Source organism: Peromyscus californicus, unplaced genomic scaffold (assembly GCF_007827085.1).
Source record: "Peromyscus californicus insignis strain IS unplaced genomic scaffold, ASM782708v3 Scaffold_9__1_contigs__length_137607984, whole genome shotgun sequence".
Classification (NCBI taxonomy): domain Eukaryota; kingdom Metazoa; phylum Chordata; class Mammalia; order Rodentia; family Cricetidae; genus Peromyscus; species Peromyscus californicus.
This window is the reverse complement of record NW_026294617.1, coordinates 34,685,749-34,705,151: the sequence shown is the minus strand read 5'-3', so window position 1 is coordinate 34,705,151 and position 19,403 is coordinate 34,685,749. Positions and strand designations below refer to the sequence as shown.

Sequence of the window (19,403 nt, the reverse complement as noted above, 5' to 3'; positions counted from 1 at the left end):
GTAAATAGCACATTTTTTTTTTGTCCTCTCCCAATGTCTAGAATAAAGACCTAGAAAAATTCCTGATTCATAGCAGGCATTACACTATTTGAATCTAAGAACACATTATGGGGCTGGAAAGATGACTTAGCCGTTAAGAGCACTGGCTGTTCTTACAGAGGACTCATGCTTAGTTCCCAGAACCCACATGGCAGCTCATGACCATCTGTAACTCTATTGCCAGGGAATCTAATGCTTTCTTCTGGCTTCCCAGGATTCCTACATGCACACACACACACACACACACACACACACACACACACACACACACACACGCTGGTGCAATCACAGGCACATTCTCTCTCTCTCTCTCTCTCTCTCTCTCTCTCTCTCTCTCTCTCTCACACACACACACACACACACACACACACACATACACACATACATATAAAATTAAATATATTTTAAGAAAAGGGCAAATTGATTGGCACCAGTGGACTTTCGTGTCTTTAAAGATATGAGTCTATGATCTATTCTATTTCGTAATGCCACCCGCTGTGTAGTGAGACACAAAGATAAGATTTGTTAGAAAGGAAAACATCGCATAACTAAAATGAGTTTATCATCAAAGTGACGGTGCTATCATCACATGGATAAGGTCATCCAGAGAGGAAAAGGACAGTTTTAATCTTGTCCTTTCTAACTTAAAAATGTGCAGGAGCCTCTCTGCTTATAAACTTCATTCTTTTCCTCGGTGTGACAGTAGAACCCATACTCTCATCCCCCCATCAGGCTTTCAAAACTCAGGGTTTAATTAAGTCAGCCAAATCAGTCATTCTCCCCAAATTAGTCTCTCTTCCAAGATGCTGCCAAGGAATTTCTTTGGTGCTATGGGTGAACCAAAAGAAGCCCAGAGAAGTCCCCAACTGTTCTTGAAGACAGCATCTGCCATCAAACCTCTGTGGGCCCGTTCATTGACTTGGGAACTGTACTGGACATTTCCTCTGTGCCTCCCCAGCTAGCAGCTCATTTACCAGTCATTTTGACTTCTGCCTGAATTTTCCTGTGTCACTTTCCCTGAATCTGAGAGGCCAGACGCTCTCTTGCTTGTGTGCCTCCTTCCTGCTGTGTGCTCAGTTCCTAACCCGGAAGTGTGGTTCTAACAGCTGTGTGGTCTAAGTTCATGATGCTTAGCCATGAGCGTTCTCCTTTGTCCCGCTTGGCTCTCCCGCACAGCATGCGGCAACTCATACTTTCTTTTGCAGCTAATCTGGGAAAACAAGAAAAATTGCAAGGTATTCCTAATTCCCTGCAGATAATCCATGTCTCCCTTAAAATTAATCTGCTGAAATTCTGATTTTGAGATGATGGTATTAAGATCTATGAGAGGTCATTGTGTCATGAGGATGGAACCCTTGTTAATTATATTAGTGCCCTTATGAAAAAGCGGCCTGAGGGGGTCCCTCAGCTTTTCCACCCAGTGAGCACACAATGAGAAGATACCGTCTACATATCTGGACTCAGACCTTCCCCAGTTCACTGAATCTTCCAGCACACTGATTTTGGACTTGGCAGCTTCCAGAACTGGTTGAAATAAAATTCTGTTTTTCCTAAGCCGGTCTGTGATGTTTTGTTAGAGCAACTCAGCAGGAACTCTCTTCTGCCTCCATTTGACGATCACAACTATTTTAGCATCACAGGCCAGAGACTGTTTTACTAGCCTCATATCCCAGTAACTAGTAAGTTGATAACAAATACATACCCCCCCTCCCCGCAATAGGTTAAGAAGTATTTCCCTTAGGCAGCAGAAAAGATCACATAAAAACTGATTATGCCCAGCAGTAGACTGTAATTGGTCTTGACAGCTTTCCCATCAACTAATATACTAACTTTCAAAAGCAGGAATTGGTTCTAGTAAATCTACCTCATTTCTAACCTCAGAGCCTTGTAAGAGAAGACAGAGCTAAATGGAAGTGACAGTATAACTGTGGCCCAGGCTGTGTCACAGGGAATCCGGAGTGTCCCCCACTCCCGAGTGAAACCATGCCACTGAACCCTTAGAGTCAGCAGATTCCTCCGAGCCTCTGGGGCGATGCTGCCGCCGAGAAAACAGTTACAAAGGGATCTGTTTTCCTTTAGCCGCAGTGACAGCTGGCCTAAGCCAGCAGGAATTTTTGTCATCAAAAATTCAAGCAATCTTAAACGGAGAAATTTCTTGTCGGTGAATGTTGGGGATAGCGCAGAGTAGGAAAGGGGACATTTTGTGACTAGTTGAATATATAGTGACAGGAGAGAAAAGTCTACTGGATTATCTTTTCATATTTATTATGAGACTTTCATAATTCCCAAGAGTGAGTGTGTGTGTGTGTGTGTGTGTGTGTGTGTGTGTGTGTGTGTGTGTGTGAGAGAGAGATAGTATAAAGATATGGGTACATATCAATATTCTGACACTGCCAATGATTTGAACTCTTAGCTGTCTCTCCTTACCACATTCTCCAGTTATGAAGTCTTTCTATAATTATTTATTTTTACTTCTTTTTTGATGAAGCCAGACGGGATCATTGTATAAGAGAGAAAACCTTTTGTGTGGCACTTCTGACACCTGAAATTAGCTCCTGCATCAACAGAACCCTGAAGCAAGTGGCATTAACTCAGCATCTCAGGGGAGGGGGCACCAGAACGACACTGAGGTTTGAAGCCTGAAGACTCCTGTTTTCACAGAGCACTAAGTACTCAACAGATGTGTAGACTTGAGAAAAGATGTTGGGGAAAATATTAGTAGTAAGTGTGGGATGTTATCGGTTGCCTTTAAAAGTAAAGACAGTCAGCCTGGTCTACAAAGTGAGTTCCAGGACAACCAAGGCTACACAGAGAAACCCTGTCTTAAAAAAAAAAAAAAAGGCAAAGTGAGTGTGGGTGCAAATAACCCATTTTCAAGGAAAACCTAGAAATTTAGGACTGGGAAGGGTGTGAAAGTATTGAAAAGTTTAATGACTACTGGGGTCCCCAAAGCAAAGATGAAACTGAGAAGTGTTTTGAACACCACAAAGGCTGCTGGGACCCAAACTGTGGCAGAGCTCAGCCATGACTGTCAACTTCACTCCCAGAAAGATTTTTTAAAATCTATGTTTAGTGGCTTTCATGGGGAAGGAGGAGGAACGGACCAAAGAAACAAATCATGCTTGGAAATTATGACTATTATACATAGAATTCACTCCTCCTCCTTTACTGTACTGTGTGGTGTGTGTGTGTGTGTGTGTGTGTGTGTGTGTGTGTGTGTGTGTGTGTGCATGCGTGTGCATGTGTATGTATAGGTATGTGTGTATATATGTGCATGGAGGCCAGAGGTTGGTGTTGTGTGTTGTCTTCAATCACTCTCCATCGTATTTTTTGAGACAGGGTCTTTCATTTAACCTGGAGCTCAAAACTTGGCTAGACTCTCTGAGCAGTGAACTCCAGGGAGCCTCCTACCTCCCTCAGTGCTGAGATCACAAGACACACCCTCATACCAGCTTTTTATGTAGATGCTAGGCATCAGACTCGGGTCCTCAGTCAGGCAAGCACTTCGCCAACTGAGCCATTTCTTCAGCCTTCTGCTACTATATAGATGGAATTATATTATCCTGAAAACTAAACCTGGAAACAGTGATTTGTAAAGTGATTTCTAGAGTCACCGCTGGACATCCACGTTTGTTCGGATGCTGAGCCCTGGAAGGTGTGCACCCCTGAAGGGCAGCATAGTCCTTGGCACCCACCTCAAATGTGAGCAGGATGACTGGGAAGAGAAATAGAGTGAAACAGAGGCTAAGAAAATGTAGACAGGAGTGTTCCTCTTAGAAAGTAGTCTGAACTTAATAAGGGAGCTTAGCAATTCCCTGGGAAGGTGGTCTTCACTGGGCCTACCCACTGGGTTCCATAAAGATCATGGACCAGTGAAGCTGTGTATTCCTATCCCAAGTGAAGTTGTTCTGGACATATTTCCCATTCAGACATGGACTGTATATTACACAGCTGTTGGGACCCAGCTAGCATTGGACCACCAAATTATAAAGCATTTGTAGCAAGGATTCAGAGAGCAGCGTTCTATGCAAGTATTAATGGAAGTGCAAAGAGATTCTGTCTAGTTAAAAAAAAAAACATCATTCTAGTTATGGTCAGGAGACTTGAAAGTAGAGTTGGATTCAATTTATCTGTGTGATTGTGAAGATTTTAGTGGATACTCTTAGCTGCTGAAATACCCAATACCTCTAAGATTTATTAGAAATATCGCTTGGTACAATGTGAATAGGTTAATTGCTTTAGTAAGTAAAAGTCAAATATTGGTGGACAAACACAGGACACATACAAGGATAGACGCTTTATTCACATAACAACCAAATGAGGATTAGCGGGGTGAGCAGAAAGGATCTCCTATATTCAATGATTCGGGGACCCGAGAGTCTTCCATGTTATGGGGCTACTGAACATCGGGGCTTTGAGATTTGCTTCTTTGGAATGTGTAGTGCCAGCATTTCAGAAGCTGAAGCAGGATGGCCTGTTTAAGGCTAGCCTAGGTATTTAATTTGACTTTCTGTTGCTGTGATATATAACACAGAGCAGAAGCAACTCGGGGAGGAAAGGCTGTATTTGTTTCTTCTTTCCCAGTCTTCCAGCTCACATTTGAAGTGGGTGCCGAGGGTTATGCCATCCTTTGGGGGTACACAGCTTCCAGGGCTTATTCTCTGAATGAACATGGGTGTCATGAGGTGCCTTTAGACCCCCTTTTTAAATCACTGTAGTACAACTTCATATTTTTGGGGATAGTGTAATTCTCTCTGTAAAGTAGCAGGGGGCTGGGGAGATGGCTTAGTCAGTAAGGCGCTTGCCTGACTGAGGACCTGGGTTGGTCCCCAGCATTCATATTAAAAAAATGTAATTTAAATGCTTACAAGAATGAAGCTCAAAAAATGCTCAACAACAATGTAAAATTACACTAATGCAGAGATCCAATAAAAATTATATGGTGGGCAGAAAACGAGATCAGAGACCAGGAGAAAAATCAGTCACAGAAACAGACTAGATAAAGGAAATAGAGCATAAGCCCATTAAAACCACGACTGTGACTGAGCGGTGGTGGTGCATGCCTTTAATCGCAGCACTCGAGAGGCAGTGACAGGTGGATGTCTGTGAGTTCAAGGCCAGCCTGGGCTACAGAGTGAGTTCCAGGAAAGGCACAAAGCTACACAGAAAAACCCTGTCTCGGACAAAATAAACAAACAAAAAACAAACAAAAAAACAGCTGTGTTTCTAATACATCCAAAGAGCATAAAAGGAGATGAGGATGGGGAGGAGGCACAACCAAGGAGAAGGGTCTTGAATGTTTTTGTGAGCCAGTCCTAGACGTGACATACATGTTTTATGCTTAGATTATTAGTCTAGCTGTACATGGTGATACATGTCTATAGCGTCAACACTTGAGAGGCTGAGGCAGGAGGATGACAGTTTCCAGCCTAGCAGTTCTAGCTTACTTTTCTGTTGCTCTGATGCAACACTTCCAGAAAGCAGTTTAGGAGAGGAAAGGGTTTAGTTGGTTTACATTTCCATTTCACAGGCCATCTCTGAGTGAGGACGGGGCTAGAGCTTGAAGCTGAGACCATGGAAGAAGAGACCATGGAAGAATGTGGCCTGTTGGCTGACTCAGTTACCCTGTTTACAATCCAGGACCACCTGCCCAGGAGTGGCCGTGTCCATGGTGGACTAGGCCCGCTTCCATAAATTAGCTAGCCAGAAAATGCCCTGCAGACACTCCCACAGACTGATCTGATGGAGTCTGTTCAACTGTGGTGCCCTCTTTCTAGATGTGTCCTGTTGACAACCAAGATCAGCCACTCCCCGAAGCTGTATAACAAGACCCTGCCTCAAAGACAAAAGAAACCCACAATGGCCACCGGAAAGAAGACCCAAAAGGGTACATCTGCTTGATAGAGGGTCACACACAATTCCTCACCTCTGTCACTAAACACAGCTGCATGCTCCTGAACAGTGTTTCCAACACATACATCAACCCGGTATATATGAACTACCCACTGGTAAACAATGCTTCCCACCTGAGAGACATGATCTTCATGTGTGTTTCATGGAGTAAAGCAATCTGGGCTGCAGCCCTGCAGTTTGATCCCCAAATACTCTTTTCCTCTTCAGAAACAGGACTCACTTCCTTGGCAAGGAGGACAAGACAAAGCCAGACGCCCCATTTTATCCAGGTGCTAACCCAAAGAAATATAATGATTGAAAAACAAAAACAGATTTTTATGTTGGATCTTAATACATTTTCTTGGCTTTAAAAAGTATTTTAGTATCGAGTGGGTGAGTTCTTTAATTCTGCTTTGGAGGAGTGACGGAGCCAAATTTATCCATTCACTGTGACTAAACAGGGAGCAGATGAAAACAGATGAAACAGTTGTTTGCAGAAACAAGAGTGTGATCCTTGAGAAGTGAAGTAAGCTCTGCTGCCACCTACTTCCTCCCCCACAGCACAGCACAGTCCCCAGAGAAGGTCCCATGCTGCGGGCTGAGGGCCACTTCCCACAATTGAGGCAGGAGCTGGAGGAGGCTGATGTTCAGAACACAAAGACTTGTGCAAGAACAGAACCCCAAATCTGCACAAGTTATTATCCCCCACCCCCTCCCACCCACCCCCCCCCCCCCGCCACCCCCTGGACACCAGGGCACAGATCGCAAAGCAGTGGAGCAGAATGCCTACAAGCCTCTGGGCATCCAAGCTGGGGCCAGGCAGGGCTAAGTGTCATTGTGTGTCACTCAGGGTATCTTTACTAGGGCCTCAGGCTAGCTAGTCTTAGGAACCTAGCTCATGGGGAAATTTGCTCACTCCAACGGAAGTCTGAAAGATTAAGCAGAACTGTAAGCAATTTAAATGTTCATAGAAACATCATAATCCACAGTGTGAAATTACTAATGCCCAGTCCAATAAAAATTATATAGATATAAGCAGCAGAAAATGATACCCAAAGCCAGGAGAAAAATTGGTCCCTAGAAACAAACTTAGAAATAAGAGAATAAAGGAAGAGAAAATAAGTACATTAAAGTCACTATTATGCCTATATTCCATTTTATTAATACAGTTTATTCTTTGAAAATTCCATACATGCATACAATGTATTTATATCATACACACCCCACTTCCTCCCAGATCTCCCAATAACCCCCTCCCAACTGCATACCTTTAAATATATATATACATACACATAAACATTTATACATATATATATACACATACACACATGTAATAAATATCTAATTAATTTATAATTAATCTAATTAATATGTAATTAATAATATATGTATATATTCCATTGAAGCTAGTTAGTGCTGCCCATAAATGCATGGATGTGGGGCCGTCTCCTGGAGAATTGTGAGCCTACCAGGGACCACGCCCTTAGAAGAAACAGACTCTCCCTTCCCTGGCAGCTCCCACCTTCACCAGTTCCTCAGCTGGGGTGGGGCCCACGGGCCCCTTCTCCATTGGAGCTGGAATGTCGGCTGGCTTGATCTTGTGCAGGTTTTGTGCAGGCAGTCACAGATGCTGTGAGTTCATGAGCACAGCAGCAATCCAATCATCTGCACATGTTACACATACATCTATACATACATGCACAGACAGAAGTCCTTCAGTTGTAAGAGACACATAACATATAGAAAGAAGCAAATGATACCTCTTATCAGATACAGGTCAAAGCATCACTTTTTAAAATATTCACAGGAAATTTTTTTTTTTTGGTTTTTTTTAAGGCAGGGTTTCTCTGTGTAGTTTTGGTGCCTGTCCTGGAACTCGCTCTGTAGACCAGGCTGGCCTCGAACTCATAGAGATCTACCTGGCTCTGCCTCCCAAGTGCTGGGATTAAAGGCATGCGCCACCACCACCTGGCTTAGGAAATTTAAATTCCAATAATTTATCTTATTAAAATGGGCAAGTAAGTTATATGAATTTTCCTGGCCTAGATTACAGTTACAAAAACCATCGAAGTCACAAAACTTCCTAACCATGAACAGAATTCATTGAAGTTTGTGGGTCTTAAAATAGATGACTCTTCTCTTATTCTTGTTCTAGTTACTGCTAGTCTCCAGTATTCCAGACTCTTGAAAATTTTGATTCAAAGAACTAGACTACTGTTGTGAGTTAATAAACATCACAAGACAACTTTAATGCCACATATTCAGTGGCAGGCCCCTGTGACTGAATAAGCTTTCTAGAATGGCAAGAAATCTTGTAAACTATACAATATAACATAGTCATTTTATAGATGTGGGAAAATTTACATGAGGTGATAAAATTTGCCCCAAATGCTCGAGGTTACCAGCAGAGTGGGGCCTGAGAACAACACAGTGCGTGGCTGAAGTTATTGGCAGCATCTCAGTCAGACTTTCATGTGCATGTGATCTGTGACTGTTTGGAAACCTTGATTTTAACAAGCTGAGCTGAGTGAGCATGATGCAACCTAAAATCGCAAAAAGGGTTTTTTCCTATGTAAGATTTTAGCTAATGGCCAACTTAGAAACCAAACACACTGTTAGCAGTGCAATGAGGGCAGACCAGAAACACCCTACTTAGAGTATCGGGACGATGTCAGCCTTCGGGCTCCCTCCTAGGACACGCTAGGAACCACAAGCACAGGGATTGGACATTTAGAGTCACCGGAGACACGTGACTTTTAAGCAGACAGACGAATCGATTTTTGAAAGAGCCAGAGAAGCTGCTCTTCCTTATCTATTTCTTGCCCCTGCGAAACGTGTCGAACATCAACCTAAACTGAAGATTCTGGATGAAGAAAAGATGGAAAAATAGAAGTCTGCCCAGCTCTGGAATCACGGGTTGAGTTTGGGAAGATGGTTTGATCTTGAAATCTTTTTCACTGGTCCTTTCTTGGCATGCGCCATCTTCTGATTAACGGGATTGTATCTGCCACTGAAATAAAATAAGCATTGATCATAATTTTTCTGTCACCACTGTCTGCAACAACAACAACAACAAACAGTATATGCCACACGTAGCTGACCCGTCTCCTCCGGGCTGGGGTAGGGAAGTCTTCATTGACATGTTCTGCCTACAGCCTTAGGCAGCCATGTGTCATCATCTCACGCAGTGTGGGGCAACCACTGCAAATGTAGGCGCTCAAAGGGTGAGACTCCAGAAGCGGCTCATCAGGTATCCACCGTAGAGGACCCTGTCTGGAGAAAGGGGAGGGGAACCAATCTGCTACTTACCTTTCAATTTGAATTAAAGGTGAGAACACGGAGAGGCCAAGAAATAGAATAGGGACAACAAACCAATACCAATACTCGGATTTCTGTTCTTGGATCCCATGGAATCTTCTCTGATCAAGAAATAGAATAGGGACAACAAACCAATACCAGTACTCGGATTTCTGTTCTTCGATCCCATGGAATCTTCTCTGACTGACCTATGCAGCTTTGTGAAGGCGACACTTTTGTGTTCTTCGAGACAGCAGATGCTGCTCCAGCTCCGGCACTTTTCAGATATATCTTAGAGAGTGGTCTCATCAAAAACAACCAAGTAAAGACCTGTCGTTTTCCTTTGAAGCAAGGAAACTTTTCTCACCCCCATAAAAGTAAAGAGAAGTTGGCAAAAATGGCTCAAAGCAAGTGCCTTGAAAGTCTAGACATCAAACATTCATGGCAAATCTCAAGAATTTACAAAACAAAGTAAATTGGGGACTCAGTGAGAACACTGAGTTGTGCAGAATTTAATTTCCCCTGGCCCCACGCCTGCCCCTTACCTCCAAGAAAACCAACAGCCCACAGCTATGGTAAACCCAGGAGCCAACCCATAGTACAGGAGATGCCAACCCCTGACTGCAAAGCTCTTCTTCTTTGCCCTTCTCTGGACGCGGTCCTGTAGCTAGAGTTTTCCTGCTGGCCCACAGTCAGGCCAAATCTCTCTCACCTGCCAGTCCCACAGACGCTCAGACCCGACCAAGTAAACACAGAGACTTATATTGGTTACAAATTGTATGGCTGTGGTAGGCTTCTTGCTAACTGTTCTTACAGCTTAAATTAATCCATTTCTATTAATCTATACCTTGCCACGTGGCTCGTGGCTTACCGGCTTCTTCACATGCTGTTTGTCATTGTGGCGGCTGGCAGTGTCTCTCTGCCTCAGCCTTCCACTTCCCAGCTTTATTCTCCTCCTTGTCCCGCCTATACTTCCTGCCTGGCCACTGGCCAATCAGTGATTTATTTATTGACCAATCAGCAACACACTTGACATACAGACCATCCCACAGCACGGTCCAGCATGAACACTTCTCTTGGAGAATTTGCTGGAACAAATTGAAGCCATCATTTAATTTCATGGCTACTGCTATTTAAAACTAAGCTAACCAGGAAAGTTCAAAGGCTGGGGTGGGTACTAATAAACTCCAGCACATGTCTTGGGATCTGGAACACCATACTCATGTACCTAGACTCGTGTGTGTTCTTGGGAAAGACTTGACAAGGACCAAGCTCTCACCGCTGGCTAAATTTGTGGTGCTGCAAATGCAGAAGTGAAGGCAAAGGCAGAGCAGTGGTTTTCCTGGCTGAGTATGGCGAGCCGGTCCAAACACATATGCTGAGTCCCCCGGGAAGGAAGAGCGCTATTGATTCGCGGCGCTTTAAATTTTTATGTTAATCCTAAGGTAACCACTTAGCTAACCCAGCAGAGCATGAAGTGACCACTCATGAGAAAGAGCACCAGCTTCACAGAATGAAGTTTAGAAAGTCACCCCATAACAGCAGCCTTCAGCCCTGGGGAAGAGAGAGACTCTGAGATTCAGACTAGGTACCTGATACTATATAAAATGACCAGTTTTGATGAAACAGAAAAGATAACCACAAATACAGACACCATAAATAAACCTCGAATGAAAGAGGGAAAACAAAGCTGTCAGTAAAAACTCAGTTTAAATCATGAGATGCTGAAACATACTTAAAAATCAACACCAAGGGGGTAGAGGGGGGCAACACTTCAAGATACAACAATCAGCGCTAATTTTCTGCAGAGCAACCCAGCAGTGAATTTCAAGGGAATTGAAAGGCTTCTGCACAGCAAGGAGACAACCAGAGGAGAGAAGAACCACAGAAGAGAGAAAGCCCTGGCCAGCTACATTTCAGACAGGGCATTAACAGCTGGAATATGCAAAGGAATGCAAATATTAACCTCCCGAGCCCCAAAACGGCCAGTCAAGAAATGGGCCAGTGAACTGAACAGGTGGTTCTCAAAAGAAGAAAAATGGTGCATAAAAATTTGAAAAGGTAGCCAACATCCTTATCCATCAGAGAAATATGAACAAAATGACTTTGAGATTCCATCTCATCCCATGGCTTTCAGCAGAAAAACTAATGGCAACATTCGTTGATGGGGATGTGGGGAAAGGCGAACCCTAGTCCTCGTTGGTAGAGGTATCAAGTGGTACAGCCACTTTGGAGAATGGTGTGGTTGTTTCTCTAAAGACTAAAAGTAGAATTACCACCCCCATCTGCTGTGCTGCTTCTGATACATAACCAAAGGACTCTAACCGGATCACAGAGATATGTGCATACCCCTGTTCACTGTTGCCCTGTTCACAACAGCAAGGAAACAGAGTCAGACTAGAAGCCCATCAACAGATGAGTGGTGGAAATGTGGTACATAGACACAATGAAAATGTAATCATCCATGAAAATGAAACTTAGATGACATGGAAATATATTAAACAAGGTAACGCAGGACTAGAAGACAAGTGCCACGTGCTCCTTCTCATGTACGGATCTCAGCTTCTAATTTTTATGTGTGTTTATCTAGAAATAGTGTGGATGCCAAGAAACCAAGCAGAGGCCCTTCAGGGGGAGTGGTTTTAAGGGAGAAGAGTGGGAGGGTAGGAAAGTGGAAAGGGGCATCCTGAGGTTAGAAGACTACAACAGCAGGTGCAGAGAGAGGAATGGATGGGGCCGGAGGGACCACTCAAACCTAAGTATATGTGAAAATGCCACAAGGAAGCCTGTTACTTTGTATTCAAATAAATAAAGAGCACATATAAAACTCTGTCAGGAGTATCCATGGCAATATTATTCACATTATCACAAATGTATAGATAAGTCAAACCCACATCAACTGAAGATTGGATAACCAATGATCTATAAAAATCTGGGATGCTAGCTAATCACCATGATAAATCTGGCTGTGCTGAACATGGATTATCTTGAGAACAAAAGCTGGACCATTGAGCCACACCTTGTACACTCTCATGTGACATAATAATAGGAAACCCCCACAGGAATAGAAAGATTAGTGACCCCCAAGAGCTAGAGGGTGAGAACTGACTACTAATAGGTATGACACTTCTTTGGGAGTTGTTGCGGGAGAGCGTTCTAGAATCAGTGGCAATGGTTACTCAACCTTGAGAATACACTAAAAACCACTCAGCTTTGCTGTGTGTGACTGCAGACTGCTTCAGTCATATGCAAATATAGGTGGGATTAACAGGTTACAATGGTGTTCAGCTGTGCTCAATAAGGTTTAGAAACCATTTTATATGTGGGTACCATATAACTGATTCTAGCATGACCGTGTTATGTGGTTGTTGTCTGCATGCTCAAATTGTTGTTTATACTTATTTTTCTCTCTTTACAAACGGATGCTTTCTTATTCTGCTTGTGCTTTGTAGTTACTAATGTACTACACACTGGAAAGGAATGAAATTTGAGAATATTTATCAAGTTAAGAGTTTTTCAAAATCTTCTAATTCTCCTATCAACTATCCAGTATAGATAGGTTTTACCCTCATTTTACAAGGAGGTAAACTGAGTCTGAAAGTTACTAACTACTCTTATAAAGCCACATTGTGTAAGTGGTAAAGGAAAATTGATTTTCTGTCTGCTCCAAAGCCAGTCAGTGCAAAATTTCACTAACCATCATGTTTCTTGCTTTATTAAAAGAATAATACTGAATATACTGTTATTTTGACTTGGATACTTCCACAAGCTAGCTTATCATGGGATTTTTACTCTCATTAAGATGATACAAAACTGCACAATTCATAGAAAATACTAAAAATGAATAAATACAAATCATTCATAACCCTAGCAAATTATTTTACACTATACTTTTATTTACTCTTATAAATATTCTACATCAGTTCTATATTCTAGAATCTGCATTCCAGAATCTTCTAGAATCCATTAGAACTTCTTAATGCTGTCACAGTTTGTTGAGTTATTGTCTCAAGGTTGAAGATGTTGGCTATATGTCTTTCCTATATCTGCTTCTTGTCTTAAAAATAAGTCCCCCAAACAATCTGTCCTTCAATGAGCCACAATTAATGTCCCACAGATGCTCTTATTCTGGAGAGTGGAGGACTGCTCTGTCTTCCTTGAGGGCCTTTGATCACTATATAAAACTTTCATCAGCAAAGCGAAGAGGAGGCTGCATCACACAGAAAAAGAAACGTCACAGCTGGTTCTTGGCTGAGTTGTTGCTCTGGTGCCCATCATTTGGGTTCCTTATTGGCCAAATCCGGTTTTCACAGTTGATATATTCCTTGGCCTACAGTCCAAAGCTACCTACCAGCTTTGTAGAATTTTGGGAGTAACTTCCAAACCTATTTCTAAAGAGTATTTCCCTTAACCATGTTAGCAATCCTTTATAAACAGTATGTGCAAGGATCTTTGACATAGATCTTTCAGCAAGATGGAAACATCTTCTTCATTTACAGCCACAATTTCACAAAGTCGGAATGTAATTGGTGATATTCAACTGGGCAGAGTCACTTTTTGATTGATGTTTTAAATAGAATTTCTCTTAACTGGGTCTCTTTTGGCACTCTGATTTATTCTGAGTGTCAAGCAGTATCATAAGCCAGTGTTTGAACATTGGTACTGCTAATACAGATGTTGCCTGTGACCAAAGGTCAGTGAGTTAAACATGAGCCCTGGCAGTACTAGTGGGAGGGACGCTGTGGGATCTGTAGGAGTCTGGGTCTGGTGGGAAGTCTTGCGGTCACTGGGAACGTAACTTTGAAGGCAGCAGGGGGAGCCAGCCCCTTCCTCTCTGCCTTGTGGTCCACCTTGCACCACCAACCATTAGTGTGCTGCCAGACGCAGGCACAGCACAGTGAGAGCAACCAATCCGAGACCAGAACCTTTCAAACTAAGGCTAAGTTAACCTTTAAAAAATTAAGTGAATTACCTCAACCTCTGTGTTACAGACGCAAGTTGACGAGCACATAAGAGAAGGTTAACCAGAGCAAACGTAAAGGCAGTAGCACTTGAGTTTAAAATATCATCCAAAGCATGACATGTACAAAAGTATGCAAACTGTAAGCTCAAAGACCCAGGAAGTATCTGAACTTCACATTCCAACAACTGCTCCCCAAGCTTATAGATGAAACACTGTCATCCTACTCAAAGGTCCTCCTGGACTTCCTAATTCTCAGCCCCATTTGTAAAGACCATCCTGTGTTCCTACACCAGCTTACTTCTACCTCTTTGAACTTTATGTGAATGGAAGCACATCTACATGTTCCTTTACAGAAGACTATGAGAATTATCCAAATGTTGTATAAATGGTATTTTATTGCTATTACTTCTATAGTATATATGCATAGACATAAAAAAAATCCATTCCCTATTGATGAACATCTTAGGATTTTTCCACCTTTGACTATCATGGATAAAGCTGCTATGACATCCATGTACAGGTCTTATGGTGTAAATGCACCATTGTGTTTGGAAGTGGAATTGTTGACAGACAGACTAGGTATATGGACAGCTATAGAAGTGGATATTAAACACCATTCCCAAGCAGCCATCTAAATCTACACTCCAGCAGTTCCCACCTCACAGTCACCCCTGTCCTCTGTAGGTGAGAGATGGTGTGGACACCTCCTCCTAAATTCACAGGCCACTTGGGGTCAACTCTGCTGTGAGGTGCTTAGCCCCAGCGTTAATTATATGACTCAAATTTGAGTAATGAACAAAAAGAAGGCTATCACATTCCATGGTCAGGTCAGTAACTCGGAGACAATATTTTAAGGCAGTCTTGACTACATACATGTATTCAAATATCTACTCGGGAAGATAGAGAAGTTCCTGTTGGGTGAGGGCCAAGGTTGCTGATCGTTTCAGACAGCAAAGGCCTTAATGGTCCAGCTGCTTGACCACTCATCAGCTCAGTAATATGTTCAAAGATTACTAAGCAGCAGTCTACAGTGGATAATCTCTCCACCATTCGGATTCATCACAGACAGAATGGATCTGGGTGGGAATGAGCAGCTCAGAAGGTTGTGAGGTAACTGAATGAGTGAGAGTTCCCAGCCCAAGGCATCCACCTCCTGTCTCAGCAGCTCAGGCTTAGCTCAGACCTGTGGCTCAGAGGCCCAAACAAGCAGATATAGGCATGATGTACAACCACGGCTCCACAGAGGAACAGGTGGGGATGGGCACCTTGGTGATCTCCTTGGGCATCCTTCAGTCAAACCTGTAGAGATCTGAGATCTGTCAGGAAGCAGGCCCCTCAGTATGATGGCTTCAGTAGCATATGACTTCAGACTCAGTATGACGTGATTTCAGAGTTTTCTCTCTGACATAGCCAGCCTCAGGAGTATTCACTGAAAATCCAAACTGTCCTCAGAGACAATATCTGGGGATGTTTATGGATATGCACACCAATGTAGTGAGAATAAGGCTTAGTTTAATTTTCCAAGTACCTCTTCAGTACCAAAGAAAATTTCAGAGTAGTAGTAGTATATGTTAAAAAGAGATTTGGATTAGTGTAAAGATAAAAATAACAGGTAGTTATGTACGGTGGCTGTGCAGAGAACAGCTGAGGCAGCAGCTGGGAATTACTGTCCTCAGAAAAGCTTGCCCATGAGGCACCTAGTGGCAGCAGTCCTCTCTCCTAGGAAAGCCTTGCCCTCGGTGGAATAATGCCCCCAACACCTACACTGTTGACCACACCTGCTTATCTCCTTGGAGTCTGGAATGTCAGTAGGAGTTAGGTAGATGAGTGACGCTGGCCAACAGAAACCTTGGATGCTGTGCAGCCAGTGAGCCTCTCCAGGAAATAAAAGCCTTGTGCGTTGTCAACTTGCCACGGTAGCTCCCTCTTGGAGGGACTAAGTGAGTCAGTGGGGTTCTGTTTAGACAGAATGTCACAGCTTGGCGCCTAGTTCTCAGTCTTTACTCTCGGAGTCTTTTCCCTTGTGGATTTCAATCGTGTCTTTTCTCTCTGACACATCCTAGCTCAAGTACAAATACGTCCTGAGTTCTGGAATCTACCACGGAATCCTTTACCACCAAGATGGTCTTGGGAATCTCAGACATAGTGGTTTGATTCTTTTTCCATGGAGGTCCTTTGTCAAATTTTAATATTTAAGGTACACTATGATTCCATGATGAAAATGTGTAAAGAAAATTAATTGTAATTTAAATAAGTAATGATTGTTAATGAAAAATGTACTTCAACCCATCTAGCTGAGAATTGGGCAAAAATGACTACATCATTAATCTTTACCAAAGAAACCCATCATGTTACGTATCCCTTGAGTTCCCCTTGTCTTAAGCCGTGGCTGGACAGGATTGATTTGTAACTCACTCACATCTTGGGTTAATTTTTCAGTGTTCTATATCAATATGCTCCCCCACACGGAGATAAGGTTGTAAGACAAGCATCTGGTGGTTCCATGTTTTCTACAGGACCTGGAAAGTTCAGAAGCATATACAGCCTCGGAAATACCTCAAAGTTCCTTTGTTCTTCATCATAAAGTGGCTTCGTTTACATGGGATGTGTAGTTTAAACTGTACTGTGTCCATAGCAACACATATGTTTGCCCTCTGAAAAGGTCAAGGCAGACAGCAGTTTTGTCTGTAACATGTTAGTGGTGAAGTTTTAACTCTCCCGTGGGTTCTATGCTGCTCTCGTTTAACATGTCACCTAGTTTGGAGACTAATAGTGCTTCTGGGAGCTCAAATCTCAAATCTGGAGTGTGAGCTTCTCTGGAGTCTCTTACCATGTGCATTTTTATACATTGCTATACCGTCCAGAACCCCAGCTTCCAAAATATAAAGGACACCTGTTGCGTGAGTGCCTTTCGCGAGCGAGTATAATTCGCTAGCAAGGGGAGGTCTACCTAGACGTACGTTTTCACCAGACTGTCTTTCATTCTAGGCAGCGGATCCATCTGCTGTCTTTTAGAAACGTGATTTAAGCCAGAAACCTGAAATACAAAAACACCATATTATTTTCTTACTTCCCAACTGATTTCTGGATTCGAAGTGTCAGTTTTCCATCAATTCCTTTCACAAACGTCTCGTGGCATGTGTAGAAGCTGCTAAGAGTAGCAGGAAGTTCAGCCATTTTCTAAAAGGATCAATGTTTTAAGTTGCTGTACAAACCCTCTCTGGGCCCTATAGTCCATGTGACTTTTAATTTAAATACAGAAGAAACTAGGGAAGCCAATCACTCATGTATGTGGACCACTAGGCATTTCTATAGTAGACATTAAACATACATAAAACAGGTAGCCTGCCAGCAAAGCAGAAAAGGCCAGGAACACTATATAGCGGGAAAGCAGAAAGGTAAGATAGTGTGCTCATTACATCAATTTTGTCATTTTCCCAGGATAGGCAAATGGCTGGCTGCCTCAGGCAATTCGAGAACACTGGAGGCTGATCAACTTCCAGATGGCCACTGAAGCCTTGAATGAATGAGACCATCCATCAAGGACAATACTGGAGAGAAGAAACTCAGTGACATAAACCAAAGACAAGAGCATCTGAGGGGCCAGGAGTGGCACACAGGACATCACGTCAACAGTAGGGAACCCACCTAACACTGTCAGTGAAGATCTGTGTGTGTCACAGCCACCAGCCTAACAGGTTCAGCTCACTGCCATAATATGGCAGAGAGTGGGACACCTGGTGTCCTCTGGCTTCCATGAGTGCTCATATACTCTTTTGTATGTATACACCACACATGAGCACAGATGTCACACACACACACACACACACACACACACACACACACACACATAAAATAAAGGAGAATTTAGAATTTCTGGACAGTCCTACAGACCTGGGTCTCTATTTACCACTCTCACGCCCTTTGCTAAAATTCTATGTTATTCGGAACAAACACCAAAACTTAAATCTATCAGGTCTCATAACTCTGAAAAGGCAGTCCTGCTGCACACTTTAATAATTCCTTGTGTCTGTGAGTCCTTATGACAGGGTCTCTAAACACAGTGTGTAAGTGAGAAGACCTGTGGTGGGGGAGTCAATGTCCGCCAAAACACGCCCATCTCGGTTGTTAAGTTACAGGTTAGATATAAGCAGGCTTGGAAGACACAGGGACTGGACCCTCCCTCGCAGTTTACAACTTTAAACCAAGAACTAAAACAGACTTTAATTACTGGCTATAGAAAAAGGACACATCTTTGACCCTGGAAGGAGCCTGACACCTGAGCTGCCTTGCCTGGAGGGCCATGAATGGAGAACTTCCAAACCTGGCTGAAGGCGTCCTGAACCGTTACAGGGTTACTCTATTGCGGGAGGCTTTCTGGTAAAGAACAAAGACACACCATTGCTTCCTCCTCTAAACAAAGATCCAAACAGGCCTGTCAATCACCTGGACAGGAAAAAGTCCCTCAGGAAAAGCTGCTTGTTCTGGGGATTTTAGAAAACAGTCTAATGGCTGCCTATTGTGTAGGTCAGGCCCGGGGTCTCTTTGGCCATTGTCCGCTCACACCGCTTGAGAGTGCATTTGCTCTGCAAGAAGCCACGCCTGTTCTCCGCACTGCTTGCTCTCTTTATCTTCTAAATTCATCCGATGGAGATCACAGGAAGGGGGAAAGGAAAGCAGAGACTGAATCAGGCACAAGCACAGTGAAGGGAGAATGAGACAGTCCGAACGAGCGCTACAGACGTACCCACAGCAGACCGGGCAAACACAGCTCCCACGGGACCAATTATTTATGCACTCGGTGTGGGAAGAACAAAACTCACCCATTACCCTTCCCGGGCACTGCAGTCTGCGCCTGGCCAGATCCACCTTTGATGATAAAGATTAACAATTCACTCTAGAGTGAAATCCTCATTAACATTTATACTGGGGACAGGATTAACGCCTTCCTGGAAAGCTGCTGGCTTTGATTGTACATTCAATGAGTCTGCACTCTGAGGAAGATTAGTCAGCCTAAGTGGGTTTTTGTTGTTGTTGTTGTTTTTGTTTTTAAGAGAAATAAAGGGAAATGGATGTTTCAGGGGCAAAAGACTTTCACTTTTCACCTTAGACAAAATCAAGGGTGTTTTACATGAATGGACGTTTTCCTACTAATGGGCTTTTTGTCATCAGTTGTATAAATGCTCCTGAACACTGATGGTTTGATAGTCTT

General features: G+C 43.1%; 1 protein-coding gene across 1 annotated transcript in view; it reads right to left on the bottom strand.

Annotated features, from left to right (window-relative positions):
* Positions 1-7,346: 7,346 nt before the first annotated feature.
* Ccdc169 (coiled-coil domain containing 169) overlaps positions 7,347-19,403 on the bottom strand; it is a 34,279-nt gene continuing 22,222 nt past the window's right edge. The window contains exons 7-8 of the mRNA XM_052731583.1: positions 17,152-17,228; positions 7,347-8,941 (exon numbers count right to left, since the gene is read on the bottom strand). Of these exons, the coding sequence (XP_052587543.1) occupies positions 8,842-8,941; positions 17,152-17,228 (177 nt within the window). The 3' untranslated portion in view covers positions 7,347-8,841. The remainder of the gene's footprint in view (positions 8,942-17,151; positions 17,229-19,403) is intronic.